At 45.3% G+C, this 24,086-nt stretch overlaps 1 protein-coding gene across 3 annotated transcripts in view; it reads left to right on the forward strand.

The window, feature by feature from the left end:
- The first annotated feature begins 567 nt into the window (after positions 1 to 567).
- Positions 568 to 24,086, forward strand: part of tmco6 (transmembrane and coiled-coil domains 6) — a 46,302-nt gene continuing 22,783 nt past the window's right edge. For all 3 annotated transcript variants that reach the window (XR_011344666.1, XM_069898028.1, XM_069898027.1), the window contains exons 1-11: positions 568 to 706; positions 2,019 to 2,131; positions 3,542 to 3,651; positions 5,232 to 5,415; positions 5,661 to 5,765; positions 7,229 to 7,314; positions 11,435 to 11,551; positions 13,284 to 13,401; positions 17,116 to 17,296; positions 20,946 to 21,040; positions 23,065 to 23,235. Coding sequence is in view for 2 of the 3 variants with exons in the window: in XM_069898028.1 (XP_069754129.1) it covers positions 616 to 706; positions 2,019 to 2,131; positions 3,542 to 3,651; positions 5,232 to 5,415; positions 5,661 to 5,765; positions 7,229 to 7,314; positions 11,435 to 11,551; positions 13,284 to 13,401; positions 17,116 to 17,296; positions 20,946 to 21,040; positions 23,065 to 23,235 (1,371 nt within the window). In the remaining variant the exon portion in view is untranslated. The remainder of the gene's footprint in view (positions 707 to 2,018; positions 2,132 to 3,541; positions 3,652 to 5,231; positions 5,416 to 5,660; positions 5,766 to 7,228; positions 7,315 to 11,434; positions 11,552 to 13,283; positions 13,402 to 17,115; positions 17,297 to 20,945; positions 21,041 to 23,064; positions 23,236 to 24,086) is intronic.

Genomic DNA, 24,086 nt, shown 5'->3' on the forward strand with positions numbered 1-24,086 from the left:
TCTACCTGCTCAATGTGACCCCAGAGAGATTTACCCGCTCAATGTAAGAGAGATCTACCTGCTCAATGTGACCCCAGAGAGATCTACCTGCTCAATGTAAGAGAGATCTACCTGCTCAATGTGACCCCAGAGAGATTTACCCGCTCAATGTAAGAGAGATCTACCTGCTCAATGTGACCCCAGAGAGATCTACCTGCTCAATGTAAGAGAGATCTACCTGCTCAATGTGACCCCAGAGAGATCTACCTGCTCAATGTGACCCCAGAGAGATTTACCCGCTCAATGTAAGAGAGATCTACCTGCTCAATGTGACCCCAGAGAGATCTACCTGCTCAATGTAAGAGAGATCTACCTGCTCAATGTGACCCCAGAGAGATCTACCTGCTCAATGTGACCCCAGAGAGATTTACCCGCTCAATGTAAGAGAGATCTACCTGCTCAATGTGACCCCAGAGAGATCTACCTGCTCAATGTGACCCCAGAGAGATTACCTGCAGTGGGATGGGAAGGGTGTGAGTCCTCCCGGGCTGCAGGGGTCGCTAAAGTGGGGAGTCGGAGCGATGTCATCAGAGAGCGACGGACGCACGCGACGGCAGTGGGGCTGAGGGAGTCAGGATGTTGCGGGGGAACGGAGCTCCCAGCCGGACTCGCAGCAGAGCGGGGTCCGTGGAGGAGATTAAAGCCCGGCGGAGGCAGCAGGAGTGGGGTGAGCGGAGCCCCCCCTCTTCCCCAGGGGCGTCTATCCGGTCTGAGCCCACGTTCCCCTCCTCCATGTTCATTTCCCCATCCACCTGTCCCTTCTGCTCCCACATCCCCTCAAAACCCTCCTTCCTCCCGTCTCTCTCCTTCTCCTTCCTCCACCCCCTCTTTCCCCCACCCCCTCCTTCCCCCACCCCCTCCTTCCCCCACCCCCTCCTTCCCCCACCCCCCTCCCATTCTGCCTCCCTTCAACCCCCCTCCCCCCCCCACATCATCTACCAGTGCCCTCCCTTCTGCTTCCCTCCCATGTCATGTGCGGATCTAAATTCCCCCTCTGTTGACCTGCTGAGATGCTTCCAGCAGTTGGGTTCAGCTTCAGTTCCTGGTATCTATAGCCTCCTGTGCCTCCCCCTTTCCCACTACCCCATTGCTACTTTCCCCAATCTCTCTCCCACATATCCCTCCCCCAGTCCATCCCTCCCCCCCACCCCCACCCCATCCCACTCCTTCCTCCCACATTGCTCTCAATAGATGGTCCACCTGCTCATCACTGGAGTCCCAGTACACAGCATGTCACTTAGAGATCCAGGAATTCTCTCCTCCCCCACCCAATTGCTGGGGGATTCCTCGACCTCCCCCGTCACCCACTTTCCTCTCAGTCACTAGCCTACTCATCCTTTTCTGTGTTCTTTGGAAAAATCCTGGCAAATTCCTGTCTCTGGTAAGCTTTTTTCTCACTCCCCAAATTCACTCGGTGAACCTCTGACCTCCATTCCTCTTTTATCCTTTTGACAAAGAATCAGAAGATTTCCCTGATAACCTTGGATCACTACTTAGCCTTGAATCAAAATCATTGAAACAGATTATCTGCTGTTGATCAGATTTTTGATGCACAGATTCATGGCTATGTTTTCCACATGAGAGTCATCGACAACTTCAAAAGCATTTAATCAGCAAAAAACTACTTCTGCCCCTATAATGCTTTGATCATATGTTTAGTTTAAGGTGGCAGTACATAATATTTTTAAGATCAAGTTTAATATCCAACTATACAAGTCAACCTGATGAAACAGTGTTCTCCAGTCCTCGGTACAAAAACATGCATCCAGTCAAACAACACATATGCAGTACATTAAAATAAATAAATATTGTCATATAAATAGTAGAGTCTCAGAAGGTTTTTATCCGCAGCAGTCTCACTGCCATAAATCCATAAGATTCCTTACAACATTTAATTTATCGGCAAGGTTTTGGAGCTATTGAACGATACTCTGCATCAGTTTGACTTTAACGCTGCTCGATTTTCCTTCTGTGCTCAGCTCTGAGGAAGGCACGGAGGGAGAAGCAGCTGGTCAGCAAGAGATTGCTGAGGGAGCTTCAAGAGGATGCAGAGGAGATGGAGATTCGAGAGCCCTCAGTCACTCAGGAGGAGGTGAGATCCAATCAGTCCATATGCTGGCCTGAGGCATACCTGAAAATCATTGCACAGAACTTTGTACCATTGATTTTAATATGTTATATGTTAATTTTATTAATGAAATTTATGTCACACTTTTTAAATTCTTTCTTTAAAAGCCTTCTGGATATATCGGTGATTTTACAGCCATGACTTTATTCCTTCTCCCATATATGTACTTGCCTCTCTCCTTTTTGTACCTGTTTATACAATTACTCAGCACTTGAACCATAGTTATCAAAGTTTAGACGTAGTATTTACCAGACTGTTCCTGATGCAGTGTCTCAAAACCACTGTCAGGGACAGTGGGAGAAAACACTCACAGCTGTGAGTGCAGCTAATTCCCACACTGACACTAACGAGCCATGTCCTGACTTCAAGTTCCTTTTATTGTCTCATAATAATATATAAAAATATCATATACATGATTTACTTCAACTGCCAACCGTAAGGCAATCAAAGAGTTGCCATGAGCATTGCCTGGTCCCCTTAATAATAAGAGAAAGAGAAGCAAAAGAGAGTCCCTTCAGAGACATTGAGCGTCCGTGGATTCACCTCCCGCAGTCTCTGCAGCAACACAGACTCCTATTCAATCTATTGGCCGCCCGAGCTCCAGATCTGAACTTCTGACACAATCAGGAAGCCTTCAGCGCCAGAGGCTTTTTGGGAGATGATCTTGCTCTCAGAACCCTCTTGAATCCCGGTTCGAATACCTGGTTCCCATGAGCCTACCTCTAGCAAAGCGTAGCCTGTGTAAGTCCTTCAACCGCAATCCGCCTGCAGCTTGTGTGGGTCCTTCAGTCAGTGAGCCTCTCACTAGTCCGCTGCCATGGTCACCATCCTGTAGGGTTGTGTCTTATGCCTCTTCTTTTCAATGGCAGTGGGGATGGTGGGTGTTCTCCATGTATCTGATATCCTGTGCCGGTCCACAGCTCCCTGAGAGTCTGCACCAACCCCCCCACCCCCCAACTCCCGTGGTATGCTGCCCAACACAGGCACTGCCATTTTGGTTGCAAACCTCCACAGTTTCAGGATTTTAAAATAAAACACTGTCAGCTCCTTAACAGGCCCTTTAAACTGCACAAAACTGCTAGCAACACAAATGGGCAGTCTTCACCGATGACTTCACACCATCCCTTCATCTTCATATTGGCCAAATCATCTTTCAGTTGTCTCCAATTCTTATATATAACTCTTGGAGCTCTTTTCAATTCTCCGTGTTATGTTATTCACACGTGCCAATCATTTGTTCGAAATTATAGCTATTAATACGGGAGCAGGCTCAAGTATGGTAGCTTGTTCGGTTTAAGGTCCTATGAATAAGGGTTTGTCAACACCAAATGACTTGATAATCGGGGTTTAACACTGAGCCTTGTGCTCCTGCAGGTCTCACAACTGTACCAAAGGATTCAGCGAGGATCGGAGGGTCGGCTTGCTGCATTACGTTCCCTGTGCCAGTTGTTGCACCTGAAGGAGGTCCAGAAGATGTTTGTTGGGTATGAGTATTGTTTTTGGATCCAGAGAACAAACCTCTCCTCAGTTATGTGCTTCCAATTTGTTCTTGCTGTTCCACCACCAATAATTCCATTCAATTCAATTTGTTCTGGTCAAACGGGCTGTATTTTGAAGTTGGCAGTAGCTTCATTTTGCATCAAAAGTTAGTTATACAAGAAAGTTTGCAGGTGCTGGTATCGAGTGCAGTACTCAGCACAAGAAACCTAGCAGGCCCCGCAGCATCTACAGCAGACAAAATATATAATCAGAGTTTTGGGCCTGGGCCTTTTGTCAGGAATAAGCAAAAACAGACAGGCACCTGACTAAAAAGATGGGGGCAGGAGAAAGGGGCAGAGGGAGGAGCACAGATTAATGGGTAGGAGATCATAGGTCGATTCAGATGGGAGGGTAGAAGAGAAGCTGAAATATGATGGAGGTCAGCTGTCTGATAAAAGAGGGAAGCGAGTGAGGATCCGGAGAAAAGGAGATGGAGGAGGAGATAGACTTAGGGGAGGGGGTTAATGAAAACTGGAGAAGTCAATGTTAATGCTGTCTGGTTGGAGAGTGCGCAGTCAGAAGACAAGGCATGGTTCGTCCAATTTTCAGGTCACCTCTGTTTGGGAGTATTACTGGGTCGTTGAAATGGGAAAAACTCGATTCCAGAAAATACTTGTATTTATTACTTGATTGACAGACACTGAGCAGACAATAGAAAATAAGAGCAGGAGATATTTAAAATAATAGATTCCCAAAGCTGGCCCCACTGTACAATATAATGATGGTTGATCGATACTAGCTTCAACTCTCTTCCACAGTTTCTCTCTATTCCTTAATCTATCAAACCTTTTTACACCTCCACTTTAAATGCTTCAAATAATCCAGCTTCCACCACCCACTGAGTTCCAGAGTTACACTGCTCTCTATGAGAAGAAATTTCTCCGCACTTTTATTTTAAATGGCCAGCCCCTTGTAGTTAGGACGCCTTGGTTGAGACTCTCTCACCAGTGAAAATATCCCAACATCTACCCTGCCCGCCCCCCACCACTAACGATCTTGTATGACTTACAGAGGTTATCCCCCCATACTCTGTACATAAAATATAAAACAGTATGGCACAGGAACAGGCCCTTCTGCCCACGTGTCTGTTGATCATGGTGTCCCAATCAAACTAAAATTCTCCTTGCACAAAAATTCGAAGGAACACGGACACAAATTCTTTTGTCTCTCCTGGTAAGGTTAACCCTCTCATCTGAGGAATTAACTGAGGGAATCTCCCTTGTATCTCCTCCAGTGTAACTTTTTAAAAATTTTTAATTAAATTTTAAATTTAGACCTACAGCACAGGGAAAACCCACTCAGACACGGGGAGAACGTCCAAACTCCTTACAGACAGTGACGGATTCAAACCTGGTCCCAATCGCTGGCGCTGTAATAGTGTTAAGCTAAACCCTATGGAAACCATGTCACCCCTATTGCTCTTTCTTTTGTTTTGAAGTGAGGGAACAGATCAGGCAGTTAGCCCAATCAAACAGGATCTGTGAGTGAGTGTGATCTGTTGGGTGTTTTTAACCCTGTTGTGCAGGTTGGAAAACAGTATGCATGTGCTGATCGGCCTCTTCACCAGCAACTTGGCATCAGTTCAGCTTGAAGCTGCACTGTGTTTGCTCCATCTTTCTCACGCAGACGATCCCAGCATCTCGCTCATGTGCTTGCCAGCGACACCGTACCTACTGACGTACCTCTCTGGCCAGAGCGTGAAATTCACGGTAGGTGCCGGGCAGTTCTGATACAAGCCGGGAGTGGTGCCGAGTCCTTGGCCAGATCGCCCGCGATCTTGGTGAAAGACAGAGCAGGCCGAAGGGCCGGATGGGCTGACTCCTGCTCCCATTTCTTCTGTCCTCGCTCATCATCAGAGCGATGTTTATTAGATGGTGAGCCGCTGTTTGTAAAAGGTACGGATGGTGGAAGGATCAGATCGTTTGGATTCTCATGATGTTCGAAATTCTTTCAGGAGCAATGTTTAGTCATTCTGGGAAACGTGGCGGCAGAGAACGAGGCCGTTCGGAACCAGCTGCTGCTACAAGGTGTGGTCCAAGCACTGGAAAACTGTCTACAGGTGAGACACGATCACCGAGGCGAGTAGTGAACATGCTTGTAATCGCACATATTTTCACACAGCACATCAACCACGTAAACACTGTGTATCCGACAATCAAAAGCAGTTACCATGTTTAATCTTTTTTTTCAACCATGGTCCTCTCAGGACTCTGCTCAAAGTTTATGGGCCCCCTTCCCTGTGAATCAGTCAAATTTCATTGGTTTCGGCTGTACTTCTCTCCTACCCTCGGTACCCTTGGGCTCCCCCTCCCCACCCCACTAATGAAGGATTTCAGACCGTGGCACCCCCCCCCCCTTAAATATGCTGTGGCCCCCAAGGGAGCCATTTGGCCCCTGTTAAGAATGGTTGATCTAAAGGACTAAGATCATGCCTTGTATCTTACATTGTAATCACAGCGTCTGCAAACTTTCCTGTTTAACTCCATTCAGCTGAGGTCACATGGTTTGTTTTTGCTGCAGATTCTGTCTCAAAGTGCCTTCCTTCAAGTGCTCTCTGTTCCCTGTCATTCAGGGTGTAGTGACATGGCACCCTAGAGAGAGTTGAGCTAACTCTTCAACCCACAAGAACGTACAGGCGGTGCAGGTTAATTGGGCAGCATGGACTCACACTTTCAGGCCATAGATTCCTCATTTGTCAGGAAGGCACAACAGCAACTGCACTTCCTGAGAAGACTGAGGCGGGCAAGGCAACGGCCACCATTACGCCAACTTTCCACAGGAGCACTGGAGAGTGTCTGTCAAGAGTTTGTATGTTCTGTCTGTGACTGTGTGGGCGCTGATGTTGGAGAGGGTTCAGAGGAAGTTCACAAGGACAATTGTGGGAATGAAAGCCCATCTCCTTCACGCTAACCAAGCTGTCTCCCAAAGCTACTCAATTTACCTGCATTTAGTCATAACCTTTCCCATCAATGAACCTGTCCAAGTGTCTTTTAAGTGTTATAATTGTGCTTGCCTCTACAACTTCCTCCAGCCTCTGTGTGAAGAAGGTGTCCCTCAGGTCCCATTCACATTTATCACCTCTTATCTTGAATGTGCCTTTAAGTATTTGAATCTCCCTACATGTCACCTTACCTATGCTCCTCATTATTTTATAAATCTCTCACCCCCCCCCCCCCCCCAGCCTCATACATATCAGATGGTCAGTCAGTTTTTCAGATCAGGACCTGTCCCTAAACATTGACTGACCATCTCTCTCCACGAATGATGCCTGACCTGCTGAGTCTCTCTGGGCCCCCTCTTTGTTAACTCAGATTGTAGAAGCTTTGTAATTTAACCATGTCCTCCTTTAACCCTCTCTGGGCCATCACTTCTTTCAGTAGCTTTCTCCAGATTCAACTTCTGGCTCCTTGCGCATTCGCCGTAACCTTTCCCATTCTGGGTGCTCGGTGTCAGTACATTGATTTTCACCGGAGCCACCCCATGAACGTGATGTGTGCCTGAGGTTTTTCTGGTCTCTTTCAGTCCCCGCATGGAGCTGTGGTGGAGGCAGCGGCTTATTCACTCTTCCAACTGCTGCAGGCCAAGGAAGCGGGAGAGAAGATCGTGCCGTAAGTTCTCCTCTTGCACGGTCCTTCAGGAATGAGGGTGATCTGCTTCCATTTATTGACAAGAGCAAGAAACGTAAAGCATTGATGAGACCTCACATGGAGTACTGTGAGCAGTTTTTGGCACCCCATTTAGGAAAAGATGCGCTGATGTTGGAGAGGGTTCAGAGGAGGTTCACATGGACAATTGTGGGAATGAAAGGGTTTTCATATGAGGAGCATTTGACAGTTCTTGGCCTACACTCATTGGAATTTAGGAAAATGAGGTGGAATCTCATTGAAACATTTCAAATGTTGAAAGGTGCAGACTGAGTAGATAAAGAAAGGTTGTTTCCCATGCTGGGAGTGTCAAGGATAAGAGGGCACAACTTCATGATTGATGCAGAGGAATTTTTTCAGCCAGAGGGCGGCAAATCTGGAATTTGTTGCCACAGGCAGTTGTGGAGGCCGGGTCATTGGGTGTATTTGGTGTGCATTTGAGTATATTTAAGGTAGAGATTGATGGGCTCTTGATTAGCCAGGGTATCAAAGGATATGGGGAGAAGGTTGTGGGGCTGAGTGAAAAAATGTATCAGCACGTTGTTGAATTGCATGGCAGACATGTTTCTTTTCTTATGTTTTATGGTCTTATGCAGTGAAAAGCTTTGTTTGACATGATATTCAGGCACATTAACTTACACACATTACAGCAGGTAGCCCAAGAGTAAAAACATTGTGTAAAAGAAGGCAAAAGTGCAGGGTATGGTGCTAAAGGGAAAAGTATTTCTCCAGGAGATGGAAGATATTAAGGAGAATGTGTTGCTGGTATCTATCCAATGCCTTGAGGGGCACTGGGGGTGTCTGATAGATAATGAATTTTGTGCCAGGCTTGTGGTTCAAACATTCTTTGTCACCTGAAGACTGAGATGGTGCATTGAATGGAATCATCTATCGTCATACATACAGTGAAAAGCTTTGTTTTGAGGAAGTCGACCCCTGCTCAAGTACAGCAGGTAGTACAATAATAAAATAAAAGTATAGGCAGGGGTGCCCAACCTTTTAACTTTTAACTTAGACATACACCATGATAACAGGTCATTTCAACCCACAAGAGCGTACAGGCGGTGCAGGTTAATTGGGGAGCACGGACTCACGCTTTCAGGCCATAGATTCCCATGGATTGGAGGGGGCGTTTCCACTGTCCCCAGATGCTTTGAGCACATTTCCTCTGCCAGTCTCTGGGTAACAGAGGTCAGAATTGAGCATCTGCTGTTTAGATCCAAGGCTTGTTCAAAGTTTTAATTTAGTGTAGAGATATAGCCCTTTAACAGGCCCTTCTGGCCCATGAGCTTGTGCCACCCAAATACAGCCCTGTGACCTATTAACCCACTAATCCCGTATTTCTTTGGAACCTGGGAGGAAACCCACACAGTCACAGACAGGACGTACAAACTCTTTACAGACACTCTCTCCACTGCTCCTGTAGAAAGTTGGCGTAATGGTGGCCGTTGCCTTGCCCTCCTCAGTCTTCTCAGGAAGTGCAGTCGCTGTTGTGCCTTCCTGACAAATGAGGAGATGTTGAGTGTTCAAGACAGGTCACTTCTAAAGTGGAACTTGAATTCCACGACAGAGCTATTAATGTGTAGTGGAGGGTGCTTGTCTCTGGGCCTCCTGAAGTCTATGATTTTCTCCTTTACCTTGTTATTCTTGCACCATTTCATGAGAAGTGGGAGAGATGGAGAGAGATGGAGAAAGATAGACCACTTGAGAGGTTGGAGAGAAAATGGAAGAAGGGAATAGGTAAAGAAGAGATGGAAACAGTGGAACCAGAGAGGAGTTACCTAAAATTAGAAAAATCAATGATCATTGGGATTAAGGCTTGAAAGAATAGGTAAAGGTTCCCTTATTGTCATGTAATACTACATTTAGAATGTAACATACATGAAATTCTTTAACTTTTATCTACCGTAAGGTAGACAGAGAGTTGCCACTTTTCCAGAGTCCCTCACAGAAACCTACAGCACCTGGTGTTCCTCCAAGTACCGAGCTAGCTTAGCTTCCAAGATCAGACAATCTCAGGCGTGTTCATGCTATTAGGGCTTCTACTGATGTTAAACAGGAAACTCTGCAGGTGCTGGAGTCCAGTGCAATACAAAAATATGCTGGAGAAACTCAGCATCCTCAGGCCCGAAATGTTGACTGCCTTTTACTTCCTATGGAAGTTGCGTGATCTGCTGAGTTTCTCCAGCACTTTTCCCTACTGCACAAGGAATATGATACATTGTTCCTCAAGTTTACATTTGGCCTCATCCTGGCAATGGGTGAGACCAAGAGCAGGCGTCCTTGTGTGGGAATGGTGAGGTGAATTGAAATGGTTGGCCACTGGGGATTTGAGCCTGGACCTGTCGTGGTTTCATACTTACGTGGGCTGGGAGTAGAGCTGGTCGCTGCTGTTGATGCATCTGGGGCAATGCACAAGAGCGTCTTTTAATAGTGTTTAACTTAGAATCCCTACAAGTGGTAACCCCACTGGTTTACACCATCTTCTAAGTGAGAATGGAAAGGCATGAGGATAAAACCATTAATCGTGTGCATAGCATTTAACTTACAGTCCCTACAGACCCACAGAGAGAGCACAGGTGTTTGGTGAAGCGGACACCCAATCACATGGTGGGGGGGGAGCCCTTGCCCCTTTACTGCGTGAACCCTCTATGTAAATGCAAACTTTTTTCTTATGATTGGACATTTTTCCGATAGCTATGGATTGCCATTTAGTAACTCCTGCTCTTGTTATTCGCAGTTGTCATGTCTTTCTCTCGCCTGTCTCCCACCCTATCCTCTTTACACTGGCTTCTCTACTATGTTTAACCAGTGTCGCTAAGGGGTTTTGGCTCATTCTCCTTCCTCCTCCCACTAATGCTGCTGGAGACACTCATTTTCTCCAACAGACTGTTTAGCTTCAGATTCCAGCATCTGCAGTCTCTTGTGTCATTCCATGTTTTTGTCATCCTGTGGAATTTCTACTGGCTGTTTTGCTGTGCTGCCCTGCCACCAGAGGGTGATGGTGTTCTGTGTACCAAGTTAGCAGCAAGCAATGGAATTAATTTTTTATATATTTTAAATTTAGATATACAACCTGGTAACAGGCCCTTCTGGCCCACGAGCCCATGCCGTCCAAATACCCCAATTAATCCTACAATCCCCGTATGTTTTGAAGGGTGGGAGGAAACTGGAGCGCCCGTAGGAAACCCACACAGGCATGGGAAGAACGTACAAACTCCTTACAGACAGCATGGTATTCAAACCCCAGTCACCGGTGCTGTAATAGTGTCATTCTAACTGCTAAGCTAACCGTGCCACCCAAAGCCAAAAAACAACCAGAGGAAGTTCTCCATGTTTGACTAACGAGCAGAATTATTCTCCTGCCTTCTCCCAATAACATTTGATGCCCTTACTTATCAACAGGGATTCCACGGATTCACCACCCTCTGGCTGAAGAAACTTCTTAATTTCTGTTCTAAAGGGATATCTTTTATTGAGGCTGTGCCCTCTGGTCCTAGACTCTCCCACAACTGGGAATATGCTCCCCACGTCCACTCTATCCAGCTCTTTCGATATTCAGAATGTAGAATCTTGATAACAATGTATCAAAATAAATGTGCGAAGATGACAATGTTTTGAAGCTGAATGCATAGACCGGACACTGAGAATGTTCTTTGCCTTGTGCACGGAGTTTTACTTTGAAATTAAAAAAGGGGAATAGATCTAGTAGAAACTTCCAAAAAGAATTTGAAAGAATAAAAGGAGAAAGATTTGCCTGGATATCAGGAAAGAGCAGTGAAATCCAAGTACAGTTTACAATTACTAATCAGTAGAAATTCTGCCTGGCCTGCAGGAAAAAGAATCTCAGGATTGCATGTGATATCATGTATGTACATAACAATAAATCTGAACTTTGGAATGAGAGAACTAAATTGTTCTGTGAGTCTGCACCTAATGTATGAATCATCTGTGTAGATCCGAGCTTTTTCTTATGACTGGACAATTTTCAGATAGCTAGGGGTTGCCGGTAACTCCTGCTCTTGTTATTCACAATTGTCATGTCTTTCTCTCGCTGGTCTGTAATTATTTTTCATCTTGGCAGTGCCGTCCTTCAAACCAGCCTGACTCCACGTTTGATCCACTTGCTGGATCCGGAATCTGAAGTCGGGATGCCTGCAGCTGTGGAAGCTGCATGGTGTCTGCATTACATCATGAGTAGGTAACTTGTCTTTGCAACTGGCTGCACTCCCAGTCGTAACTATTCCCTGCTGATTTTCAATACAAGTTTCTCTGGTGCTAAACTTGCCGCGCTCTGTCTGCGGAGTAAAGCCCGAAAGTCTACAGACACTGTGACTGAAGTAAAAACACAATGCTGGAGAAACTCAGCAGGTCAAACACCATATTTTATAATACAAAGATAAAGATACATAACCAATGAGCCCTTCATTGTGGTATGGACAAAATGTAGACAGGCACCCGAACTTGTGAGCTTGTATTGCTCCACCTGTCACTTCCTCCATCTTCTCCTCTCCCACCACCTTTTTATTCAAAAGTCGATTAGTTTTTTTTCTTATTCTTAAAGGGATCAGGCCCAAAATGTTGGTTACCCTTCACTTCCTATGGATACTGTGTGATCTACTGAGTTTCTCCAGCATATTTGTGTATTGGACTCGACCCCAGTGTCTGCAGATTTTATCTCGAATTGACTGCACTAACAATGATTTGTGAATTAAGGGTTTTAAAACTATTTGATGGCACAAGAGCTTCCCATTTGACCTTCCCCTATTGTCCTGTCATATACCTGTGCACCATAGTGGGCCAGTATGGTAGGAAGCTGAAAGTTGAGTGTGAAAAAACACACTGGCTCCAAAGTGGAGCAAGACCGTCCCCACTGTAAAAGTCACCATGGAAAGGGTTGCAAAGGCGATTCACCAGGATGTTGCTAACACTAGAGGGTTTATCGGGAGATGTTGAGTAAGCTGGGACTTTATTCCCTGGAGTGTAGGAGCAGAGGGGTGATCTTATAAAAATTTGTAAAGTAATGAAGGGCATAGATAAATTGAATGCTCACAGTCCCTTTACAAGGTAGGCAATTCTGGAACTAGCAGGCACAGGTTTAAGCTGAGGGGGGGGGGGGGGGGGGGGAAGATTTAAGAAGGTCCTAAGGGGCACTTTTTCACTCAGGTGGGGGGGGGGAGGGGGGGGGGATGTTCCATATCTGTAACAAGCTGTCAGAGGACATTGTAGAAGCGGGCATAGTTACACTGTTCAAAAGGCTTTGGGATGAATGAATGGATGGGAAGGGTTTAGATGGATATGGATTATATGCAGGCAAATGGGGCTTGCCCAATATGTCAGTTTGGACGGCATGGACGAGCTGTTCTGTGCTATGTGGCTCTTCCCCTGGGTAACAGCAGGGACATTCACTTCAGGTAAAGTCTGCTTTCACCCAAACTGAGACACGAAATGAGACCACAGAAAGGTTCTAATTCTACAGCAAATCCATGGTGAAAGGGTTCTTGTAGCTGAATATCCAATGAGAGACCACCAGTGGTGCACCTTTCACTTCAAGGCACTGACTAAACTGGCTCCTCTCTGCAATCCCTCCCTGCCCTCGCCTCACCCTCCTTCTCCTTGCCCCTCCCGCCCTGCCCTCATCCCTCCCCCTCGCCCCTCCCTCCCTGCACCACCCTCTCCTCCTCACCCCCTTCCTTCCCTCATCCCTCCCTGCCCTCGACCCTCCCCTTCCCTGCCAAAGCCCTCTCCCCCTCCCTGCCCACGCCCCCTCCCTGCCATCGCCCCTTCCTGCTCTCACCCCCTCCTGTTCCGCCTCCTCCCGTTCCATTCCCTCCCATCCATTTGCTACTCCTAAGACTTGGGTTCGATTCCACTTTGCCTTCAAAAATTGGTTGGTGGAAATGCTTATTTCTCTTTCTCATTCCCCCCTGCAGTGGTGTGAGCAGTGACAAAGTCCTGATCTCTCAGGGCCTTGTGCACCAAGCTGGAATACTGCTGATAGCTTTGGGCCGAGCCATTGATTCAGGCACAGTAGCAGATGGTGTCGAATTGGTAAGTAAGGCTGGGAGATCCTTTAATTTATCCCCTCATGCCCATTGTTACTGCCATATCAGAGTGGGAGAGGATCCATCTGAATTAATATTAATGCAATGCCTGTTCCAGCTTTGTGATGTCCTCCAGCACTTTTTGTTTTCGTGCAGGCATAGTTTAGATGTAAAGTGGGAAACACCAAGTTCCCAGTCGTGTGCTCATGAGCAGAGAGAACTTTCTGGGGATAAATGTTGGCTAAGGTTTCCTGGCAGTAACTCTCCCACTTAAGGGTGGACAGGCCCTTGTTTTAACATTACTCCTGAAAGTCAGTAGGTCCCTGGAACGCCCGGTTGCCAACCATTGTAATTTCCTTTACCATTCCTCGCAGGGACGGCACGATTAGTGTCGTGGTGAGCGCAGCATTGTGTCAGAGCCATTGACCCAAGTTCGAATCTTGGCACTGTCTGTAAATGTACATTCTCCCCATGTCTACGTGGATTTCCTCCAGGTGCTCTGGTTTCCTCCCACTGTTCAAAAAATACTGAAGGTTGTAGGTTAATCGGGTGTAATTGGGCAGCATGGGCCAAAATGGCCTGTTGCTGTGCTATATTTTTGAAATTAAATTTAAAAATCCCCTTGCAGACATGTCTGTCCAGGCCAATATCCATTGCCAGGGTGAGGCTTAAATGGAGACTAGAGGAACATTTTATTTTGCTCCTGAATAGCCTACATGCCATCAGCGCAAATATTAGGTTTTCTGAATTTTTAATTTTAATTTAATTCAGACACAGCACAACCACAGGCCCTTCTGGTCCACAAGACCACGCCGCCCAATGTCTTTAGGAGATGGGAGGGAACCAGAGTACCCGGGGGAAACCCACAGGGACACGAGGAGAATGTATATAGTCTTAGCAGACAGCAACGGGTTCGAACCAAAGTCGCTGCTGCAATAATAGTGTTGCGCCTGTAGGTAATTAAGGTAAAGATTCCATAATCCCACTGCTATCTGGTTCCACTGATTACTGGATCCCCTTCTGAAGAGGGCCACAAAACCATTAAGGACCCTTTTCACCCTGAACACAGCATCTTTCATCTGCTTCCATTAGGAAAGAGATACAGGAGTATCAGAGCCAACACCACCAGGCTGAGGAACAGCTTCTCTCACGGGCAGTAGAATGCTGAACAACCAAAGGAACTGCTCACACTGACCCTCCAAGACTCTCATATTCAGGAAACAATATCTTTTTATTTATTTTTATAGCTATAAATACTTGTTCTGCAGATGTATTGTTTATCCGTATGTGTGTTCTGTCTGGCTGTGAGCGTGCGTGTTTTGCACCGAGGACTGGAGAACACTGTTTCGTTGAGTTGTACTTGTACAATCAGATGACAATAAACTTCTCACTTTTCTCTCAATCTGCCCACACCCTCAATGTCTCCTCCCTTATTTGTCTCTCCACCTCTCCTACCTTCATTAGTCCAGTATCTTATATCCCCTCAGTTCTTCCCACCCTTCCTTTTTATGCTTGCTGTCTCACTTTTCAGCTCCTGACCTGAAACACTGGCTGTCCATCTCTCTCCATGGATGCTGCCTGTCCCTCCAGCTTCTCACTGCTCACTCGAAGTTACCGGCATCTGCAGTTCTCATGTCCTTTGAGCTTTTCCCCCTCATGAATGCTCTGGGAGAATGTTCAGACTTTGCACTCTAGTCTGTGGAATGGGACCTTCTGATTCCAGGCAGCCATAGCCCACACAGACACAAGGCTGAAGCAGAGTTTGTGTTTAAGGGGCAGCTCAAGCCCAAAGGGGAAAAGAACATTTTGGTCTCCACCATATGAGAAAAATATAGTATTTCAGCTCTGGGGAAGGCTGCTGTTCTTTTCTTTGGAACAGGCTGACTTTGAAGATTAGTCATAGACGGTTACAGACTAGAAGCAGGCTGTTCGACCCATAACATCCATACTGATCTTTGTTGCCCAGGGGCGGCACGGTTAGCATAACGCTATTACAGCTTCAGCGAATGGGACCAGGGTTTAAATCCCGCGCTATCATTCTTCTCCCCATGTTAGCATGGGTTCCCTCCGGGTGCTTCGGTTTCCTCCTCCCATTCATTTGGGTATAATTGGGCTGCACAGGCTAATGGGCCGAAATGGCCTGTAACTCTGCTGTATGTCTACATTTTATTTAAAATTTTTAAATCCACACTAACCTCATTTGTCGACACGCTGCCTCACCTATTTAATACCCCCTTTAAACCCCCACCACCTCCTCAGGCAGTAAGTTCCAAATACAGAAAAGGCCCTGGTATCCTGCACCTATGGGGATTGGTAGATGCCAGATCATTGAATTGACCAGTTTGAGAGTGCATCTTGTGCAATTGACGAACTGAAAGCTGGGGGTGGCAATTTTAAACTTTGGTACTTTTAACCAAAGTTTTCCGCGATTTTTTTGCCAGTTGCTTGAGGCTGTAGGTTGCTTGAATTCAGGTAATGGGAATTTTACTGTATCAAGTTTGTTTATTATCATCTGACTGTATATGTACAACCAGAGGAAACAACATTTCTCCAGACCACACACCACACAGCACATAATAATCACATATATACTTAAAGATGTAAATTAAAATAAATCAACCACTCTCTTAAAAAAACACTCCTCAGGGCCCCATAAGACTCCCACCTCTCACTATGCCCTCTTGGTTTTGCTATCCACACCTTGGTTGAAAATATTTTGATTATCTATCCCATCTATTTCATTCCTAACCTTATATACCATCATATTACCCCTTAGCCTCCTTCACTCCAGGAAAAACAAGCCCAGCTTTTCCAATCTCTTCATAGTTAAAGTCCTCTAATCCAAGCAGCATCCTGATCTTGTTGGAATTTAAGAGAATGAGAGGGGGGGGTATCTCATCAAAACATTTTGAATGTTGAAAGCCATGGACAGAGTAGATGTAGAAAGGTTGTTTCCCATGGTGGGAGAGTCTAGGACAAGAGGACACAACTTCAGGATTGAAGGGTGTCCTCTTAGAACAGAGATGTGAAGGAATTTCTTCAGCCAGAGGGTGGAGAATCTGTGGAATTTGTTGCCACAGCCGAAGTGGAGGACGTCATTGAGTGTATTTAAGGCAGAGATTGGGAGGTCTTGATTAGCCATGGCATTGAAGGTTATGCAGAGGAGGCCAGGCAATGGGGCTGAGTGGGATAATGGATCAGTTTATGATTAAATGGCATGGCAGACCTAATGGGCTGAATGGCCTATTTTTGCTCCTATGTATTATGCAATCTCCTCTGTACTCTCTCTAACAGATTTTAAAAGTAGCACCTAAGAAGAAATCTGTTTCCTCTTATAATGGTTTCAGTAAGTTTGTTGAACTTAATTTTACCTGCCCTGTTGACTCACCATTGCTACCCATGGATCCTGGATGACTATTTATATAATTTAAGTATTTAAGGAAGAACTAGATTTTGATAGAACCATTTGCAAATTAAGGATGCCATTATAATCTCACCAGTTGGCCCTGTTGTTCCCTGGAAGTTTGTTTCTGTTGTATGCTGTTTTATTTAGACCATAAGATATAGGAGCAGAAGTAGGCCATTTGACCATCGAGTCTGCTCTGTCACTCCATCATGAGTTGATCCATTTTCCCACTTAGCCCAACTCCCCAGCCTTCTCCCCACCACCCTGACTAAACAGACACCTATCGATTTCCCCTTTCTTTCCTTGCTGTTTCAGCTGATTTACCCCGTGGTTCGTTGCTTAGGAAATCTGATGGCAAGCCGTGAAGCTCCCCTGCACAGAAGTCAGCTGGACACCCACGGTGTGCTCCAGGCACTGAGTTCCATCACTAGCAAGTTCCTGCATTCTCAGCCGTCCCTGTCCCGGGAATGCTTGTGGCTCCTCAACAACCTCACCGGTGAGTCTGCGTTAAAGTTGGTACATCCACACTTCGAGGACCGCAGCGGTTCACGATGGTAGCTCAACAACATTGCCTGGAAGGCAATTCAGTGCTGGATCAGCCTGCGAAGTCCAGGTTCATTGTCACATGTACCAAGATGCAATGATAGAGGTTGTTTTGTGAGCAGAACAGTTAGATATCCCATACAAAGTACCACAAGTAAGGCAGTACATAAGTGCATAGTTACAGAAAGAGATCAGTTGGACTGAAGCTCAGGCAACATAATCTTACAACTTTGGGGTTAATTCAGGAATCTTGGGGCAGCATGTTTAGCGTAGTGGTTAGTGCAATTTGGGTTCAAATCCCACGCTGTCTGTAAGGAGTTTGTACATTCTCCCTGTGTGTGCTTGGGTTTTCCCTGGGAGCTTTGGTTTCCTTCCACCTTCAAAATGTACTAGGGTTGTGGTTAATTGGGTGGCATGCACCCCTGGGCTAAAATGGCCTGTTACCATGCTGTATGTCTAAAATTAAAATTTTAAGTAACAGCAGGAAAGAATCTGGGGATGCATGATCTCCCACTCGTAAATCTTCCCAACAGGGAAGGGGTGAAGAGAGTGCGGCCAGCATGGGAGGAGTTTTTTTAACACGTTGGCTGCTTTTCCAGGACAGTGAGAGTTATAGGTGGAGGGGAGTGGATGTGTAACACTCTCCAGTTTCATGAGGTCTTGGGCGGAGCAGTTCCCGACCCAAGCAGTGATGCACCCTGACAGGATGCTTCAACTGGTCCCCTGTACATTGTTAAGGAACACAGTGACATGCCAATTTCCTCAGGGTTCTGAGTTAAGTAGAGGCGCTGGTGCTCTTTTTTGGCCATTGCATCGATGTGGGTGGACCAGGACAGGTCACTGGAGAGTGTACCCCTGGTATCCTAAAGCTGTTGACTATCTCTACCTCAGCATCCTTGATGCAGACAGGGGAGTGAGACCACATCCCTCACATGAGACTGAGTGGATCAGGCAGCATCCATGGAGAGAAATAATTTGCTGTATTTGCAGAGAAACTCAAATCTTGAGGTGCCAGAGGAATTCAGTGGGCCAGGCACCATCTGTGGGTAGAAGTGGTCAGTCAGTGTTTCAAAGAACCATTGAACATTACAGCACAGAAACAGGCCCTTTGGCCCTTCTAGTCTGTGTCAAACCATTATTCCGCCTAGTCCCATTGACCTGCACCCAGTCCAGAGCTCTCTATACCCCTCCAATTCATATACTTTTCCTTCTTCTTAAATGTTAAAATTGAGCTGGTATTCACCACTTTAGCTTGCAGGTTGTTTCACACACCCAGCACTCTCTGTGTGAAGAAGTTTCCCCTCACGTTCCCACTTCTCTAGTTTGTATCTCACCTACCCTCAGTGGAAAAAGCCTACCTATATTTACTCTATCTGTATCCTTCATAATTTTAAATACCTTTATGAAATCTCCCCTCATTCTTCTATGCTCCAGAGAAAAAGACCTAACCTGTTTAATCTTTCCCTGTAACTCAATTCCTGAACCCTAATGTTGTTATGAGCCCAGAGGATTCCAAAATCCAGCAGCAACTGAAATAAACCAAGATGACAGTGACTTCAACAAAAGTTGCTTTTAATTTTCTTCAAACATAATAATAAGATCAATCTTTAATTTATTACTATTAACTTAACCCCCTTCTAATTCTAAGTGCACGTGTATGTGTTCAGGAAACTTATTTGTTTCACTGTCCAATCATTCACTTTCTACTTCTCCAAGTTCACTGGGATCAGGCAATTTCCACACTGCACTGAATGTAACATTTATGATCTTCACCAGGCTTTAGTGCTTTAACTTAAATTGTTACCGCTTAGGAATGTCTTTGTTGGTTTCAAAGAGAGAGATTCGTTGTTTGTTGGACACACACACAAACTGATCTCCTTCAATCAGCCACTTCTTGCTGAATAAACTTTCTCCCTTTTGGGTTTTCCAAAAGATAACCTTTTCTTCCAGGTTACCACAGAGTTCTTTTTCCCTTATTCCAGGAGAAATACATTAACCAGCCACTTCCTCTTGTAATTGACTATAAGCATTTAGTGTAGGCTGAACTCAGAACTCAAAACCCGTCTTCAAATGGGGTCTTAAAACAGGAGTGCAAAGCTTGCAGCTTCCAACAGCAGCTCCTGCTGTAAACTGACTTCTCTCCCTCTCTCTCTCTCTCTCTCTCTATCTCTAGAATCATGTTTTTTCCTTCTCTCTGTTTGCAAAACCACATTACCCCTCTTAGAACAACAAACTTCAACCAATCTTGGATCACTGGCACCGGAATCAGTTTCACCTGGACATCTGTTTCTTTAAAGACAATAGTCCATTTATTCCATAATATCATCCAATTAAGACCTTGTAAAACTGTCACAAGTACTCTTCCATTGTTTCTGCAAATTCACCGTAGACTTGTAGGCTCCACCTTAGGCATAGCTCTTGCATTTTAAATGAGATCCTCTTTTGTGAAATGTTAATATCTGTTTGTGAAGTGTACCTAAACTAAACCTCCACAATCCATACTTAACATATTTTTATCATAATTTTATTAACCCACTCCATAACACTGTGCCACACCCTAGTCAATCTTCTTAGCACTCTTTCTATTTTAGGTCTTTCCTAAAGTTAAGTGACCAAAACTACACATGATTCTTCAAATTTGGCCTCACCAATGTCTTACATAACTTTACTATAACATCCCAGCTCCTGTACTCAATACTATGATTTATGAAGGCCAATATGCCAAAAGCTCTCTTTACAACCCTTGTGACGCCACTTTCAGGGAATTCTGTGTCTGTATTCCCAGATCCCTCTGTTCTGCCGCACTCCTCAGTGCCTGACCATTCACTGTGTATGTCCTTTCTTGGTTTGTCTTTCCAAAATGCAACACCTCACACTTGTCTGCATTAAATTCCATCTGTCATTTTTCAGTCCATTTTCCCACCTGGTCCAGATCCCTCTGCAAGCTATGAAAGCCTTCTTCACTGTCCACAACGCCTCCAATCTTAGTGTCATCTGCAAACTTGCCAATCTAATTTACTACATTATCATCCAGACCATTGATATAGATGATAAACAACAATGATCCCATCACTAATTCCTGAGGCACCCCTCCAGTCACAGGCCTCCAGTCTGAGAAGCATCATCCACCACTACTTTCTGGTTTCTCCTGTCCAGTCATTATCAAATCCAGTTCACTACTTCACCATGAATATCGAGCATCTGAATCTTCTTGACGAACCTCTCATGAGGGCCCTTGTCAAAGGCCTTACTAAAGTCCATGTAGACAATATCCGCAGCCTTTCCATTATCAACTTTTCTGGTAACCTTCTCGAAAAACTATCATATTGGTTAAACAAGACCTTCCGTCCACAAGCCCATGTTAACTAACCGTAATCAAAGGGTTTGGACCCTTTGTCGAGAGAAAAGTGGGACGGGAAGAGAGCAAACATAAAAAAAGGGGTGGGAGGAGAGCTGGGATCATACCTACCATTAAACTCAGCCTGAGGAGAGAGAAGCAGGTAACTTGGTGCGTAAGTGACTCGACTCTCATCAGAACCAGCTGATATTTCCTGCGGTATTCCAGATTCCCACTTGGGGTGACGTCGTTTTGTTCCCTGCAGCTGGTGATGAGAGGTTCTGCTCTGCCTTCCTCAGCCTAGGTCTGGTGGCAGCGCTGTTTGAGCTGATTCCCTTCTCTGATGGCATTAACACACTGGTGAGTTGGCTCCCCCATGTCACATATGTCGCATTTGCATTGACACCTGTGCTCTTCAGATGCAAGTTCTGAATTCTCCCTGTGGCCTGAGCAAGCAGTGAGAGGCCAGTGGGGTTCAGCAAGCCAGCCAGCATCTGTGGGGAGAGATGGACAGTCAACACTTTGAGTCAGGATCTTTCATTGCTTCTCGAGAAAGGCCGCAACCTGAAATATTGACAGACCATTTCTCTCCATGGATGCTGCCTGACCCACTGAAATCCTCCAGCTTCTTGTTGTTTGCTCAAAATGATAATGAGTTTATTGTCATATAGATTGTACAATTTACATATACACTGAAGTTCTTACTTGCTCCAGTTGAACGGGGCATTTGTAAAAAAATAAATGGCAAACACAACTAAATTCCAACATGTTCAGTTCGTGCTCCCACCATAACCTTTCCTTCTCTATTACCCTTCAAGATATCCATCAATTAAATTCCGCCACATTCCTGATTTTCACCGTTGCCTTTGCCCTCTCCGTCTCACTATCCCTTACTCCTCTCCTCCTCAAGATTGAGTTTTTTGCACATTATACCTGGTATAATGGGAAAGATATTTTCCACGAGCAGTCTAACAAGTCAGCCCAATCATATAGCTGTACAAAGAGCACAGTTACAACGAGAACAGCGTCATCATAGCCATTAGTCTCCATTCCATCAAGGACCCTCACCACCCAGGCCATGCCCTCTTTACACTGCTACCATTGGGAAGGAGATATGGGAGCCTGAAGAAGAACACCCAACGGTTCAGAAATAGCTTCTTCCCCTCCGCCATCAGATTTCCGAATGGACAATGAACCACAGACACTGCCTCACTTTTTTTCTCTTCTTTTGCACTAATTGATTGATTTTTTTAAAATCATACATACATGTGTAATAGTCGAATTTAGTGAACCAATTTTTAGGGTAAAATTTAAGGGGTTGTCTGTTACACATAATAGTACTTTTGACTGCAGTAAGTAGCTACATCGGTTGAGGCGTTAGAGCTCAGGTGGGCATGTGAAAGTCAGCTCGTGCTATAATAAAACAAACAGCAGAACCAATTAAGCGAACAGTTGCTTTATTCAATCTTGATAATGCTAGTGGGAGTGAGGGGTACAAGGAAAGAGTTCAGTAATTAATTCTCTACACTGAGCTGCACTCAAAGCATATAAAGTGTTCACCCCACTTTTATACACCTTTGGTCAGGGATCTTCGCGAGACCCTACAAGATTCACACAGCTGGCAATACTTGTTTTTACACATGTTCCATTGTGGTGTCTGCAGACGGCTGGGAAATGTCAGGGAGTCCTTACTCTTGGTGTATTTACATTACTACATTATTTGTGGTGTTAGTTACTATCTCACAACAGCACAGGGAAGGTCACGTTAGAAGGCAGTTACATTCCCACCATGTTACAAGGCAACTACTGTATTTTCTCACTTAATTCATTAACCCTTTGTGAAGCATATTCGTTAAACTTATTCTTTCACAGGCAGCCGGGACTGGGTGGTAAGTCCGCGTTCAGTTTGAGAGGAGCTCTGGAGGGTGGGCAGCTGGGAACTGGGTGAGGGTCTGGATGTCGGGAGCTATATTTGGCCCAGGCCAAATATAGGGGGTCAATTTTTACATTGCATCAACTATTACACGTGTATTTGGAGATATAATCTTTTGCAATTTTTGCAACTGTAATGCACAATAATGCTCCCACAAATCAACGAATTTTGTGACATGAACATGAGAATAAATTCTGATTCTGAATTTGGAAAATCTTGGATAGTGTGGGGTAATGGCATTCAGATTTAACCACTATCTTGATCAGAGGATAGAATGCTTATTGCTTTTGTTCTGCGCTGAGACATATGTTCATGGAGAGATAAAGAGAGGTTGGAGGAACCTTTAAGTGGAGTATAAACACTAGCATGCAACAGTTGAGCTAAATTGTCTATTTCATGCAGAAGGCTTGATTACTCAATACATTTGTGTGTGTGTGTGTGTTTAACACAGGTCCTGATGCTGTTGGGAAACATAGCTGAGATGGGGTCTGAGCACTGTGAAAAACTACAGCAACAGAAGGAAATATTTTCTGCCCTCTGCACCGTGCTCAGGACCTCTGAAGTGGAGGCAGTGCGTCTGACACTGGAAGTACTGAACTTGATCCTTTCACACTGTGAGCAGGTGGGTCCATCTCTCTTGCACAGAATGGTCCAGCACAGAAACAGGCTCTTTGGCCCACATGATTGTCATTATGCCCAATTAAAAACTCTCCTGCTTGCACCTGATACATCTCCCTCTATTCCCTGGGTGTCCACATCTCCAAGGATCTGTCCTGGAGCCTCCATATTGATACAATTGTGAAGAAGGCTCGCCGGAGACTATACTTTGTGAGGTGTTTGAGGAGATTGGGTCCAACACTGAAGACTCTTGAAAACTTCTACAGGTGGACCGTGGGGAGCCTTCTGGCTGGTTGCATCACTGTCTGGTATGGAGATGCCTACGCTCAGGACAGGAAAATACTCCAGAGGGTTGTTAACTCGGCCTGCGACATCACAGGCACCAGACTTCACTCCATCGAGGACATCTACATGAGACGGTGTATTAAGGAAGCAGCCTCTATCCTCAAGGACCCCCACCACCCAGGCCCTGCTCTCTTCATTCTTCTTTCTTCAGGAAAAAGGTACAGGAGCCTGAAGCTGAGCCCCCAGCAGCATAAGGACAGCCTCTTCCCCCTCCGCCATCAGATTCCTGAATGAACAATCAACCACAGACCCTGCCTGACTATGACTTTTTCATGGACTATTTTTATTTATTTTGTAAAGTGGCACATATCAATGTTTACACTGTGACGCTGCCACAAAACAACACTTTTTGTGACATGTTCATGACAATAAATTCTGATTCTGATATTTATGTTTATTTAGAAGCCTATCAAACACTACTTTTGCATCTACTTCTACTACAATCCCTGGCAGCCTGTTCCAGGCATCCACCACTCTCTTGCCCACACATGTCCTTCAGATTCGCTCCCC

This window comes from Narcine bancroftii, chromosome 9, assembly GCF_036971445.1.
Source record: "Narcine bancroftii isolate sNarBan1 chromosome 9, sNarBan1.hap1, whole genome shotgun sequence".
In the NCBI taxonomy this organism is placed as follows: Eukaryota; Metazoa; Chordata; class Chondrichthyes; order Torpediniformes; family Narcinidae; genus Narcine; species Narcine bancroftii.